General features: G+C 62.0%; 1 protein-coding gene and 1 non-coding gene across 2 annotated transcripts; one reads left to right on the top strand and one right to left on the bottom strand.

Annotated features, from left to right (window-relative positions):
- Positions 1–326: 326 nt before the first annotated feature.
- On the top strand, positions 327–5560 carry ATRAID (all-trans retinoic acid induced differentiation factor). Its single transcript, XM_065400613.1, has 7 exons — positions 327–428; positions 968–1095; positions 2104–2175; positions 3140–3211; positions 3531–3652; positions 4403–4503; positions 5456–5560. The coding sequence occupies exons 1-7, from the start codon at positions 327–329 to the stop codon at positions 5558–5560; spliced, it is 702 nt and encodes a 233-aa protein (XP_065256685.1).
- Positions 5561–13188: 7628 nt separating this feature from the next.
- Positions 13189–13352, bottom strand: LOC135876923 (U1 spliceosomal RNA). Its single transcript, XR_010561334.1, has one exon. It is a non-coding gene; the product is annotated as a U1 spliceosomal RNA (small nuclear RNA).
- Positions 13353–14548: the final 1196 nt, after the last annotated feature.

Below are 14548 nucleotides of genomic sequence, written 5' to 3'. Positions count from 1 at the left end.
GGCTCTGAGTGGGGGTCATTGGGGAGGGGTTGGGGTGCGGGGGGGTGACAGGGGGGCGGGGCTCGGGTCACTGGGGGAGGGGCTCTGGGCGAGGGTCACACCTGGGGGGGTCTCTTGGGGCCCAACCCCGAGGTCTTGGGGCTGCGGCAGGGTCACGTGGCGAGACCCCGCCCCCAGGCGGAGCCTGCAGCGGGGGGGCGGGGCTGGCTTGTTTGGGGCCCGGCGGGAGCTGTCACGTGACCTGCCGGCTGCGACCATGTGACGCCAGAGCTGCGGCCTACGTCACATGACTCGCGCCCGCGTCACGTGGGGCTGCCGGAGGGGAGATGGGGCGGCCGGTGGCGAGCGGGCTCGGGCCCCGCGCCTGGGTCCTGCGGCTGCTGCTCGGGCTGGCGGCCTGGCGGGGCGGCGCGGCCGGGCGGAGCGCGGTGAGAGCGGGGCGGTCCGGTCCTGCCCGGTCCGGGGGTGCCGGGTCCCTGGCCGGACGCTGCCGGGATCGGTCCGGTCCGATGATGCCCGGGTGCCTGACCGGACGCTGCCTGGGGGGGGCGTGGCGCGGTCCGGTCCGCTGGTGCCGGGGGCACCGCGCTCTGACCGGACGCTGCCGGGGCGCGGGGTCGGTCCGGTGATGCCCGGTCGGCGCGGTCCGGTGGTGCCGGGGGCACGGCGCTCTGACCGGACGCTGCCGGGGCGGGGGGTTGGCGGGGTCGGTCCGGTGATGCCCGGTCGGCGCGGTCCGATCCGATCCGGGGGTGCCGGGGGCACCGCGCTCTGACCGGACGCTGCGTGGGGCAGGGCTGTGCTCAGACAAGTGCGGGCTGGGATCGGCCCGAGCGGATCCCGGGGGGGGGTCCGGGAGAGGGGCCGGGCACCGCGGGGGGGGGTCCCGGAGCGGGGCCGGGCACCGCCGGGAGGGGTGCAGAGTTTGGGGGCCGGCTCCTCACCTGACCCCCCCCCACCCCCCCAGGTGTGCAGCTGCTGCCCGGGCCCGGTGCGGAGCGGCTCCAGCGTGGCCCGTTACTGCGCGTCGCGCCCGGCCTTGGCGCTGCACGGGCGCTGCTGCCTCAGCGGGGAGCCGGAGCCCGTCATCGTGGGGTGAGCGAGCGAGCAGGGCCAGTCCCCCTCCCCACTGCCCGCGCGGTGTGGGGCGCTGACCGGGCAGGGGGGCGCAGGGCTGGGCCTAGACCCTGGCAGGGCAGCCGGCCCCGGGCATGCCCAGCCCCCCAGACCAGCGTGAGCAGCCAACAATGGGGCAGCCTGGACAGCTGCCCCCAGAGGTTCCCTTCTGGGCCTTGGCAGCGCCAGGGCCCCAGTGGGTCTCTGCGGCCAGGCTGAGGGGCAGCTGGTTGTGGGATAGGTAGGAGAGGCGCAGCCTTGGGCAGGGGGTGCCTCACCCCTACCTCTGCTGAGTCTCTGGGGGGCAGGGAGCCCCCCAGAGGTGACACCCCCTGGGCCCCTGCATCCCGGAAGAGCCAAGTGCAGGCGGGGAGAGCCTGGAACCGCTGTTGGCAGTAGGAGCCCCCCACCCCCCAGTGTGAACGGCAGCAGAGCCCTCCATGGAGCCAGTCTGGCCCCAGGTGCCCAGCTCAGACCCTCCAGCCTTGTGCCTACCTAGGACAAGGATATGGATGGGGGAAATGTGGGGGTGGGGGGATGGAGAAGGAAGGGACGTGGGGGTGGGGGGTGTATGGAGTCGTGTGAAGGGGGGAGATGGAGGCCTGGGGGTGCATGGAGAAGGAAGGTGGGGGGGGGTATGGAGTCGTGTGCAGGGGGAGATGGAGGCCTTGGGGTGCATAGAGAAGGAAGGGGGATGGGGGGTGTATGGAGAAGGAAGGGGGGTGGGGGTGGGGGGTATGGAGTGGTGTGCAGGGGGGATGGAGGCCTGGGGGTGCATAGAGAAGGAAGGGACGTGGGGGTGGGAGGTGTATGGAGTCGTGTGCAGGGGGGATGGAGGCCTGGGGGTGCATAGAGAAGGAAGGGGGATGGGGGGGTGTATGGAGTCGTGTGCAGGGCAGGTGGGAGAAGGAAGGGATGGGGGAGGGGATAGCATTTGGGGGGGTGCATTGGGGCTCCCAGTACCTCTGACTGTTCTACTCTTCCCAGGCTGGATCTGGGCAACTGCTCACTGACGTTCCTCGGTGCTGGGTTCCCGGATGCCAGCACTGCTGTTGTCATGTGAGTCCAACCACCCCACGGGGGGGGGGGGGGTGCGCTGTAGGGGGGCCTGGGAATTCGAGCTCTAGAGCCAGGGGTGAGGAGGGAGCTCCTTGCCGGGGACAGGCTGGGTGCAAGCCCCAGACCCCCTGTGCTGCTCTGGCTCGGGGCCTGCTGCATTCCCCGTCCCCCACTGACTGCTGGAGAAGGGCGGGGGGGGAGGGGGCTAGACCTTCCCCTCTCAGCACAAGCCTGAGCTTGTTCCACGCTCCCTGGGAGGGACAGTCCCTGCCGGGGAGCAGCGACGCTCCCAGCCCCTCCTCGGGGCTCCCCCAGCCGGGCCCCCCTCTGCTGGGGGAAGAGCTTTGTGTCTGACTCCTGCTCCGGCCTCCCCTCCCTCCTGCCCCGCTGGCTGCTCTGAAGTCCATATGCCCATCCCTGTGCTCCCCCGTGTGGGAGCTGCGCCGGGCTGGCGCTCTCTGGGGGGGTGTTACGCTACCTCCCCCTCCATTAACCATGGCAAGTCCCTGCAGTGCACCCTTCCTCCCCTCCCCTCCCCCCACCCTCCAGGAGTGAGGGCAGGGAAATGCTGCGGGACCTTCCCCAGGAGTGGGAGGTGGCTGGTGCACCTGCTCGCCCAGCCCTTGTTCCGGCCTCACCCCTTGCCCTAGAGGGTCCTGTCGTGCCAGGCGCTTCTCCCCCTGGGATGGACGGTCCCAGTCTGCCTGGACCAGGCGGGCTGGGAGGGGGGGACAAGACAGATCCAGGCGGGGCAGAGACTCGCCCGAGGTCTCTCAACAGGGTGGGGACAGAGCCAGGTCTCCTGAGGCCCTGCCCGGGGAGGGGAGGGGAGGGGGGGCAGCCCCAGCCCAGGGAGAGTGCTCGGCCCAGGCCGGGGGAAGACCTGGGTGTGCACTGTTCTCCCAGGGTGCTGGGCAGGCCCTGGGAACGGAGGGTTAATGCCGCGGGATCCGTCTGTTTGCAGTGACCTGACCGAGAACCCCCTGGAGAACATCAGCAACACCTCCTTCCAGGGCTTCACCAGGTTGCAGAGCCTGTGAGTGCCGGGCTGGGCGGGGCCTGCAGCCCTGGGGACAGGGAGGGCACCAGTGCTGTCCTGCTGGGAGGAAAAGGGGGGCAGGGATAGGGGCTCAGCGGGGCAGGGACTCAACAGGGAGAGTGGGGGGGAAGGGGCTCAGGGGCCCCTGGGTGCGGGGGCGGATGGGGGGCTGACTCTCCCCACACACACACACACGGGGCTCCGTGTGGAGCTTAGCTGCTGGTTCCTGGGAAGCTGGTGGGGTCTCCGGTGTGGGGCAATAGGGACCCCCCCACCGCTCAGAGCAGCCCTGCTCCTCTGACTCTCTCTTGTCCAGATCCCTGCCGCGTGCCCTGGAGTGCCCTGGAGGGAGCATGGCCTGGGACCTCAACATCACCCACGGGGACAGCCGAACCTGCCAGGGGCAGAGGAACCTCTGCAACAGCTCGGGGGAGCTCGGTACGGTGGGGGGAGAGGGGCTCAGTACTGGGGGGGCCTGGGATGGGTTGGGGGGCTCGGAAAGGTGCTGGGGTGAGGGCCCCCATAACAGCTCCCGAGGCCCCAGGCTGGAAGGAGCCCACGGCAGCTGAACTGGGAGGCACCAGGGGCAGGATCCCCGGCGGGTGTCCAGGGCAGGGCTCCCCCGCCACTGCCTGCAATGAAACGTGCAACAGAAATACAGCCCCTCCCCCCCCCTCCCCCCCCGGTCCAGGGCTGCCCCCTGCACACACCTCCCTGTCCCAGGCTCCCCCACAACGAAACGTGCAACAGAAATACAGCCCCTCCCTCCCCCCCCGGTCCAGTGCTGCCCCCCTGCACACACCTCCCTGTCCCAGGCTCCCCCACAACGAAACGTGCAACAGAAATATAGCCCCTCCCTCCCCCCCCCGGTCCAGTACTGCCCCCTGCACACGCCTCCCTGCCCCAGGCTCCCCCACAACGAAACGTGCAACAGAAATACAGCCCCCCACCGCCCGGCCTGGGCCCAGCACCGCCCCGCCCTCAGCAGCCTGGCTCTGCCCTCCCCCACCAGGCCTGGCCTGTTCTCCCACCCCTGAGTTCCCTGAACCTCGCCCAGGCAGGGACCACTGCAAGGGCCCCCCGGGAGCTGGGCTTTCCCCACACCGTCTGCGCGTTGCTCCCCGCTGCGGCGTGGGGGCCTCGGCCCAGCCCTGGTTCCAACCTTGTCTCCTGTCTGGTTCTGCTCAGCCTGGCTGTGCCCAGAGAACTCCCAGTGCAGCCCCGACGGCCCCGGGCTCGTCCAGTGCCTGTGCTCCGGGAGCTACCACGGCTACAAGTGTCTGCGCGAGGTGAGGGGCCGGGGGGTGTGCCAGGCGGGGTGGGTGCCTGTCTCCACTCAGGGGGAGATGCGTGTGTGGGGGGGTGCAGTACAGGGACCCCGGGGCTGGGGCCGTCCGGACTCTCCCCCGTAGCGTCTGCGCGAGGTGAGGGGCCGGGGCCGTGTGTCAGGCGGGGTGGGTGCCCGTCTCTGCTCAGGGGGAGACGTGTGGGGAGGGGTGCAGTACAGGGACCCCGGGGCTGGGGCCATCCGGACTCTCCCCCGTAGTGTCTGCGCGAGGTGAGGGGCCGGGGCCGTGTGTCAGGCGGGGTGGGTGCCCGTCTCTGCTCAGGGGGAGACGCGTGGGGGGGAGGTGCAGTACAGGGATCCTGGGGCTGGGGCCGTCCGGACTCTCCCCCGTAGCGTCTGCGCGAGGTGAGGGGCCGGGGGGCCTGGGCCGTGTGTCAGGCGGGGTGGGTGCCCATCTCCGCTCAGGGGGAGACACGTGGGGGGGGGTGCAGTACAGGGACCCCGGGGCTGGGGCCGTCTGGACTCTCCCCCGTAGCGTCTGCGCAAGGTGAGGGGCCGGGGGGCCTGGGCCGTGTGTCAGGCGGGGTGGGTGCCCGTCTCCGCTCAGGGGGAGACGCGTGGGGGGGGGTGCAGTACAGGGACCCCAGGGCTGGGGCCGTCCGGACTCTCCCCCGTAGCGTCTGGTCTCTCCAGCAGTCGGGGGCTCTGGTTGGGGCGGCTGCTGCGGGAGCGACTGCCTCAGGGGTGGGGGGCCTGGAGGCTGCAGGGGATACGGCCGGCTGTGCGCGATTCCTGCTCGCTTGGCTGTGCGCCAGGGCTGGAATCGCCTCTGGGCCGACCCCCAGGGCCAGAAACACGGGCTGAGCTGGGGGCAGCAGCACGGGGCCTCAGGGTCGGGGGAGCAGACACCCCCCTCCCCCCAGCACTTCTCACCCGCCGGCTTCGCTTTGCAGGGCACCTTTCCCCTGCTGCTCTTCTATGGGATCCTGGGAGCCGTGACGACCACCCTGTCCCTGCTGGCCTGGGGCAGCCAGCGCCGGAAAGCCAAGACCTCGTGAGCCCCTCCTGCAGGACGGGGAAAGGGCGGAGACCAGGCTGGGGGGCCTGCGTGGGGGTTTCTCCCCAGCCTCTGAACTCACCGTGGTGCCGCGTGCTGGCTCCCTAGCTTCACCTTCAGTGCCTCGGGACAGTCCAGCTGCCCTCAGCGCCGGCTGCCTGCACCCCACCGTTCTCTGCCGGGGAGGGGACCCGGCTCCTCGGCCCCAGGCAAAGCCCCAGCCTGCGCTCCGGGCACCCCGCCTAGCCCCTCCCCGGGCTCAGCCACTCCAATCTCACTGCCCTGCCCCCTCACGGTGCATCTCCTGCAGCTTGCTCTGCGCAGGTCGCACCCACTTGGAGCCTCTGGCTGGGGCAGCAGCACAGATCTTCTCTGAGCAGGATGTGGGCGCTGGCCTGCAAGGTCCCCCATGGAGTGGAGGCTTCTGGGTCTGGACCCCCCTCCCCCCAAAGTCAAACCCACAGGCCCTTGAACTGTCTCTGGAAGGAGCCCTGCAGTGGGCCAGACCCCCCAGGGTCTCACTCTTCCCCCAGGGTGAGCCACGTGGCCTCCCCACCTCCTGAGACTGGGCCCCTGGGACTGCAGCCCCCCTGCCCCACCCCGGGAGCTCCGGGCAGCGAGTCTGGGACAGACGCTGGGGGAGACGTGTACAATCTGGGGGAGCAGCACCCCCCACCAGCGTCTGCAGGGACATCCAGCCAGTGCGGGCAGAGAGGCGGGTGTATCCGCGGCCTGGCACACGGCACAGGCAGCCCTGGGGGAGACTTGTACAATCTTGGGGAGCAGCACCCCCCTCCCAGCGTCTGTGGGGACACCCAGCCAGCGCGGGCAGACAGGCGGGTGTATCCGCGGCCTGGCACACGGCACAGGCAGCCCTGGGGGAGACGTGTACAATCTGGGGGAGCAGCACCCCCCACCAGCGTCTGCAGGGACATCCAGCCAGTGCGGGCAGAGAGGCGGGTGTATCCGCGGCCTGGCACACGGCACAGGCAGCCCTGGGGGAGACGTGTACAATCTTGGGGAGCAGCACCCCCCTCCCAGCGTCTGCGGGGACACCCAGCCAGCGCGGGCAGACAGGCGGGTGTATCCATGGCCTGGCACACGGCTCAGGCAGCCCTGGGGGAGATGTGTACAATCTGGGGGAGCTGCACCCCCCCACCAGCATCTGCGGGGACACCCAGCCAGCGCGGGCAGAGAGGCGGCTGTATGCGTGTCCTGGCGCACAGCACAGGCAGCCCTGGGGGAGCCAGGGAAATAAGGATTAAAGGCTGACCAAGCTGCAGTGACCCCCGTTTCCAGGCTCTGTCTCTGCCTCCCTTCCTTGAGCCACTCCCGCGCCCCCAGAGCCCAGCCCTTTGCCCCCCCTGTGTTCTCAGCTGGGGGGGGGGAATCCCCCAGGCAGGGGAGTTGCTTTGGCCTCTCGGGCGGGACAGTTTGAGCCAGTCCCTTAGTGCCTCTGTTCCACTCGGCCGGCCAGTGAGAGGCGCCTGTCTGCGGCCAGCTCGGCAGTGCGCTCAGTAGAACCAGGGTTGTGAAGACCCCTGCACTGCTGTTAAACGGCCCTAAGCGGCAAGGGGAGAATTCTGGCCCTGCCCTAGCTCCTGCCTGGGGCGGGGGCTGCCCACGGCCGGGACCCTGCCCCTCAGCTGAGGCAGCATTTGCATGGGAGAGCCGACCTGGTCCCTGCAGTGTGGGCGGGGGAGTCTGGAGGAGCGTTGGCGGGTCACGGCCGGGAAGTGACGGATCCAGCCCGCGGACTGACTGCGGGGTGAAGCCTGGGCCGTGCTGCGCACACACTGCGAAGAAACGCCGTGTGCAGGGAAATGTGGGCGCAGGATTCCTAGCCGATGTTTCCACTTGTCACACGTGGGTGGGCTAGAGCCTGGCTCCGGGAGATGTCTCGGCCCAGCCCTGCTGCTGCAGTGCCCGCTAAGCCGGGTGACAGAGGGAGCTGCTGGCCCCATTCTCCTGGAGGGGCCAAGAGCTGGGCCTTGCCCTGCCCCCTAGTGTGAAATCGCCTTGGGGCCATACTGCCAGGCCAGCTCTTCCTGGTCTAGGGGGGGAGGGGCAGGTGCGCTGGGGGGCAGAGCCTGCTGCTGGGCGCTGTGCCCATTGGAGTCTCTTCCCAGGGGTCGCGCAGGGGCTGGGCTTCTTGCTACAGGTCCTTGCTTTCTGTAGCCAGGTCCATGGCACATCAGCTGAGTGGGCCCGTGGGCAGAGCACGCCCTGAGCCAGACAGCAGTGGAGTGAGGGGCTGATGGGGGTCCCAGGGCAGGGGGCTCAGCTGCCAGCGTGTTGTAAAATCAAGACAAGGCACGAGGTGGTGTGCTGCACCCGGCACACAGGGGTCCCAATCCTGATCTCTCTCTCTCTCTCCCCCCCCCCCAAACCTACTGTAATGTAAATGCTGAATAATAATCCCTAACTTCAGTGTTGCCACCCTCCCCATGGGAAAATCATGAGTCAGACTCCCCAAAATCATGAGATTGGCTTAAAAAATCATGAGGATTCTTTTTTCAAAAATGTAACGTGGGTTCTCTTTATTTCCCTTCCCGTTCCTGAACCAGGCAAGCTAGAAACTTCCCTTTCTAGTGCAGCCCGAGCCCCTGGGGCTGACAGACAGCAGAGCTCCTCATGGTTGTATGTTACACACTTCGCTTTCACACCAAGTATCAAGTGTGAACTCCTCAGGCACTAGAACAGCCTGAACATGGAGGCACAGGCAGCCCCCTTGGGCACCCTGACTCTACCTTGCCACCCAGATGAGCCTGCCTGTGACAGATGGTCCCTTGCACCAAAACCCATAACAATATTCCGGTCACTCGGACCGGTCAATTGCACCTCAGATCTCAAACCGAAGACAATGTTGGTGGCCTATCCTATAATAAACTAGCTAAACCTTTGCTAACTAGGAAAAGAAATAAACTTACTTACCAGGTTAAAGCAAGTAAACATACTGTAAGGGGGTCGGACTCACCCCTGCGGCGCCTCCTGCTGGTTACTCCGGGGAATCAGCTCAATCCAGCCCAGAGCGCCCTCTGCAGGCCGGTGATCCGCCTTGTCCTTACTAGCCCCCGTGTCCCTCCCAGGACCCCGGTTCTCCTTGCTCTGGGTGCTGCCCCCTGGCAGTACCCCCACACCCTGGGTCTCCCCTCCCAGGGGAACCCCCACCTGCTAACCCCACCTCCCCTCAGTGTAAGGCCACTGCCAGTCACCAACTAGCCCCCACTCGCTGGGGCAGACTGCAGTATAGGCCACTCATCACAGGCAAGGAGGGTTTGGACCTGCTGCCTTGGCCTATCTCTGGGCTGCCCTCTGCAACCCCCAGTACCTCTTAGCCTAGTACTAGGCCACAGCCTGGGGCTTTCCAGGCTGGAGCACCCCAGCTCCTCTGCCTTTCCCCAGCCCTACTCCACCCAGGTAAGCTATCTCTGCGCCCTACGGCCAGGCCTGTCTCCTTCTGAACACAGAGAGAGACTGCTGAGCTCCCGGCTCCCAGCCTCTTTATAGGGCCAGCTGGGCTCTGATTGGGGCATGGCCCAGCTGCAGCTACTTCCCCCAATCAGCCCAGGGTAGTCTCTCTCAACCCCAGTCCTTTCCAAGGGCTGTTTAAACCCCTCAGAGCAGGAGCGGGTGACCACCCTGCTACACAGACACACAAAGGAGTTACAGTCTCAGGTTTCAAACAGTAGTAGAAGCTGCTGTAACACGCAAGCTCTGAATGTCCCTTAGGGCTAACTCTAGCCAAACAGCCGGGCTCCCTTGCTTATGCTTAGCAGGCGTGCCGTCTCCCTGAAGTCCAAGCAGCAGCTGTGGGGGACAGATTCTTCTGGACAGGGATTTTATTCCATTCCCCCAGAGCTCAAGCTGATGGGGCAAGTATTTGTGCAGGTCTCCGCCTCCTCGTGGGTGTGAGGGGGAGCAATCAGCCGAGTCTTTTGTCCTCGGATGATCCATGGTGGCTTGTCGGATGTCTCAGGGTCGTCTCTTGTTGGAAAGGAGATGACGCCTCTTCTGGTAAATGAGCATTTCACACTTGGTTATGCATCTCTCCTGACTCGGGGCGGCAAAGGGCATTACAGTTTTAGTGCCAACGCTTATATATCACCTTATAACATGGGCTAAGGATATTATAGGTGAGAATAATGCCTACAGCAACTCACACGCTGTTCATAAAGTCTAAACACAAAATACATTTGTATAAATCGAACGCCTGTTTTAACAACACTAACAGGTAAGCAAGACTGGTTCCCAGCCATGCGTTTGTCACTTGTCAGTAAGGCCTAGGGGCCTTGGCATGAGCTGGCACCTGCTCTGCCAGTGTCAGAAGAGGAATTTCCCTCTTATCCCCAGGTGTCCCCCGGGGTCCATACTGGGACCAGCACTGCTCAACTTCTTCATAAACGCTCTGGGAAAAGGGGTAAACAGTGAGATGGCAAAATTTGCAGATGATACAAAACTACTCAAGATAGTTAAGTCCCAGGCAGACTGTGAAGAGCTACAAAAGGATCTCTCAACACTGGGTGACTGGGCAAGAAAATGGCAGGAGAAATTCAGTGTTGATAAATGCAAAGTAATGCACATTGGAAAACATAAACCCAACTATACATATAAAATGATGGGGGCTAAATTAGCTGTTGCCACTCAAGAAAGAGATTGTGGAGTCATTGTGGATAGTTCTCTGAAAACATCCACTCAATGTGCAGCGGAGTGTTGGGAATCATTAGGAAAGGGATAGATAATAAGACAGATAATATCATATTGCCTCTATATAAATCCAGGGTACACCTACACCTTGAATACTGCGTGCAGATGTGGTCACCCCATCTCAAAAAAGATCTATTGGAATTGGAAAGATTCAGAAAAGGGCAACAAAAATGATTAGGTGTGTGGAATGGCTGCCGTATGAGGAGAGATTAATAAAACTGGGACTTTTCAGCTTGGAAAAGAGATGACTAAGGGTGGATATGATAGAGGTCTATAAAATCATGACTGGTGTGGAGAAAGTAAATAAGGAAGTATTATTTACTTATAACACAAGAACTAGGGGTCACCAAATGAAATTAATAGGCAGCAGGTTTAAAACAACAGGAAGTATTTCTTCACAAAACACACAGTCAACCTGTGGAACTCCTTGCCAGGGGATATTGTGAAGGCCAAGACTATAACAGGGTTGAAAAAATAACTAGATAAATTCATGGAGGATAGGTCCATCAATGGCTATTAGCCAGTGGTATCCCTTGCTAACCCCTGTTTGCCAGAAGCTGGGAATGGGCGACAGGGGATGGATCACTTGATGATTCCCTGTTCTGTTCATTCCCTCTGGGGCACCTGGCATTGGCCACTGTCGGCAGACCGGATACTGGGCTAGGTGGACCTTTGGTCTGACCCAGTATAGCCGTTCTTACGTTCTTATCCCATAACCACTTAGTTTTCTTTCGAGCCTTTGGTGAGAGACCCTGTCAAAGGCTTTCTGAAAATCCCAGTTCGCTATATCGACTGAATCATCCTCATCCACATGCTTGTTGAGATCCTCAAAGAATTCTAGAAGACTGGTGAGGTACAAGTTCCCCTTACAAAAGCTGTGTTCACCCTTTCCCAACATAGCCTGTTTATCTGGGTGTCTGATCATTCTTTACTCTAGTTTCTACCAATTTTCCCCTTACTGAAGTCAGGCTCACCGGCCTGCAACTGCCAGGGTCACCCCTGGAGCCCGTTTAAAAATTGGCGTTAGATTAGCTACCTGCCAGTCGTCTGCAACAGAGGCTTGCTTCAGCGGTAGCTTGCGTACTACGACTAGTAGTTCTGCAATTTCATATTTGAGTTCCCTCAGAATTTGTGGTCGAATGCCATCTGGTCCTGGTGACTTATTCCTGTTTAATTGAACAATTTGTTCTAAAACCTCTTATACTGGGATGGTACTTCAGATTTGTCACCCAATGAGGACAGCTCCGAGGTGGGACTCTCCCTCCCGTCCTCTGCAGTGAGGACCACTGCAAAGAATTCATGGAGCTTCTCTGCAATGGCCTCGTCTTCCTAGAGTGCTCCTTTGTCAGCTAGTGGCCCCGCCGCCTCTTTGGCAGGCTGCCTGCTTCCGATGTACTTAAAAACATTCTTATGGTTCCCTTTTGTGTCTTTAGCACGTTGCTTCTCAGATTCTTTCTTGGTCTGACTTGTACTTTGACACAACTGGCCAGAGTTCATGCACCTTCCTAGTCTCCTCACTAGGATTTGATTTCCAACTTTTGAAGGATGACTTTTTGCCTCTAATGGCCTCCATTACTCAGCCGTTTACCTAGGGTGGCGTTCTTCTGGTCCTCCTATTGTCGTTTCTGATTTAGGGCATACGTTTCATCCGAGCCTCTAATTACGGTGTCTTTAAACGGTCTGCATGCTGCTTGCAGGCACTTAACACTCGTGACAGCAGCTCCTTTTAATTTCCATCTAACAATCTGTACTTACGCCGATAGGTTGACTTTAGGTCTTTAACGTTGACTGGTAGCTGGGAAGATGGTAAATCAGACACCAGATGTGGGTGCTAGCAGAGGGACCTGACGAGCTCCTTGTTTTCTGGTTTATTTCGGCAGCGTTGAACTTGCCAGGGCACACCCAGATTCTGGATGCTCGTGTAGACGTAACGCCTTGCGCTCAGCTTTAGTTCTGTTCTCTTGTTGGTGTTAGGGTGACCAGATGTCCCAATTTTATAGGGACAGTCCCGATGTTTGGGTCTTTTTCTTATCTAGGCTCCTATTACCCCCCACCCCTTGTCCTGATTTTTCACATTTGCTGTCTGGTCACCCTAGTTGGCATAGGGCATCCACCTCCCTGAAAGGCGGGAGCGAGGTCGACGGAAGAATTCTTCCGACCATGGCCCGCACTGATGTAGCTGTGCTGACGTACGTTCCCTGTGCAGACCAGGCCTGAGGGTTGGTGTGTACTGAACAGTTACTTCAAAACAGCTGCCTCCGTCAGGGGTGTGCAAAAGGGAAACCTGCTCCTGGGCGACACGGCCACGCCGACCTAACCCCCAGAGTAGCTAAGGGCATTCGGGGAGGCGGTGGGCCTAAAGCGACGGAAAGACCTCTTCTGCCATGGGGTTGTGCCAGCCTAGTCCCTGTAGCACAGACAGCAAAAGCCAAAGCGGCCCCAGGGCAGGGGGTGAGCCTGCATGTTGGACGAGGGGACCAGGTGGGACAGCCATCCTCCCGTCAAAGGAAAAAGAACCCAAGAAGGAGGGACGGGCAAAAAGCTGCAAGCAGGGAAAGAGGCAGAGCAGCCAGGCAGCTCCCCTTAGGGCAAAAGAAGGCCCTGGTTGAAGCCCCCCAAAGGCAGACTACAGAGCAGATCAGATGCAAAAGCCCAGGAAAGCCACAAAGCAGCCAGCAGCCTGACCTCCCGCTGACAGAGCAGAAGGAAGCACTTCCGAGCTTTGCCCCATCGCTAGAACGCGCTGAGAGTTCCTTAGAAGCAGAACAAGATAGTAGCCCTCCTAGAGCCCCCCGCAGCACAGTCACACAGACAGGGACAGACACGCACTAAGCGCCCGGAGCCCGCTCCCTCACAAGGGAAGGGAGAACACATAGTGCTTGAAACAGCCCCTCGGGGGTTTCTCTGTCTTTGACCAATCGCCAGGGGAGAGCGCGAACGCAGTCCCCCACTACCACAAATTATGCAGTCGAGTTTCCCGCATTTGGGGAAATCGCAGGGGTCAGCACACCCGCAGTGCAATGGATGAGCCTCACCCTGGGAAAACCACCTTCGTGATCATGGTATCTCCCCTGCCAGGTAAGTATGAGTTCCCAACGCCCAGCCGCCGCCCGCCCTCGCTCGCCTCATACTCTCCACACACGGTGGGGCCCAACTCGGACTGACCGCCAGCCCCATCCACACCGGCCCCGACTGCCGCGAGCTGCCCCGACGTGGCCCGGGGTCCCACCCTTCTCCACACCGAGCCCCAGGTGCCAAATTTGGTCCTTGCTCGGCAGGCTGCTCCCACTCCCAGAATGCTCTGCTTGCACATACATCTGCATATGTGCTCACGGGGCTCCGCCCCTCCACTCGGGCCCCGCCCACTGCCTGCCTAGGCCTGCACCCTTCCCTGGCCAACCCCGCAGCCAGCCCCACCCGGTGCCCGGACCCCGCCGGGGCCTCTGCTGGGCCCGCTCCCACCGGCGGCCGCGTCAGGTGCTGCAGCCAGCCCAGCTCAGGAAAGGAGGGGCCTGCAAAGCCATAACCTGATTTCAATAACACTCCAGGGTCTGGCCTGCCCCCGAGCTGCAGCCGGTCCCGTCCCAGCATCCAGGCCATCAGAGAGACACGGGAATAGCTTGTATTGTGGGCCACCTTCTGCTGGGAAAGAGAGATGCTGCTTTTCGCTTCTCTCGCCCCACCGGGCGCTGGTGCAATACAAGAATTGCCCCCCCCACCCCACCCCCCCGCTTGTCTCACGTCCATTTCTTGTCATTGCAGAAGGTCAGGTGTTGTCATCCACTCCAGACATAGAATCATAGAAGATCAGGGTTGGAAGGGACCTCAGGAGGTCATCTAGTCCAACTCCCTGCTCAAAGCAGGACCAATTCCCAACTAAATCATCCCAGCCAGGCAGGGCCGGCTCTAGTTTTTTTGCCACCCCAAGCAAAAAATTTTTTGGCTGCCCCCTGTCCCAGCCCTGGGCTCCTCGCCACACCCACCGCTGCCCCAGCCCTGGGCTCTCCCCCACCACCCGCACCCTCCTGCTGCCCCAGCCCTGGGCTCTCCCCCCCCCATCTACACCCTCCTTCCGCCACAGCCCTGGGTCACTGGTAACTCGCTCCCAGGGCAGGTCATTCAGCAGGAATTTTAGATGTGCACAGAACACAGACAGGATTGGTTCCCATATGGTTACAGAACTGCAGTAAAGTGGAACAATTTTCAGCTTGTGTGTTTGGAGGGTATCTGGATGCATATTATAAGACTGTCCTACATAAATGAGGAAAAGTTGAGGTGCCTT

This window comes from Emys orbicularis, chromosome 3 (genome assembly GCF_028017835.1).
Source record: "Emys orbicularis isolate rEmyOrb1 chromosome 3, rEmyOrb1.hap1, whole genome shotgun sequence".
Lineage (NCBI taxonomy): Eukaryota > Metazoa > Chordata > Testudines > Emydidae > Emys > Emys orbicularis.
This window is presented reverse-complemented; position numbering and strand designations above follow the sequence as displayed.

Excerpts from the sequence above, each read along its gene's own strand:
- ATRAID (XM_065400613.1), top strand. The coding sequence starts at position 327 with ATGGGGCGGCCGGTGGCGAGCGGGCTCGGGCCCCGCGCCTGGGTCCTG. Across the intron at positions 3,653-4,402 it reads CAACAGCTCGGGGGAGCTCG|CCTGGCTGTGCCCAGAGAAC; the intron begins GTACGGTGGGGG and ends GGTTCTGCTCAG. Across the intron at positions 4,504-5,455 it reads GCTACAAGTGTCTGCGCGAG|GGCACCTTTCCCCTGCTGCT; the intron begins GTGAGGGGCCGG and ends TTCGCTTTGCAG.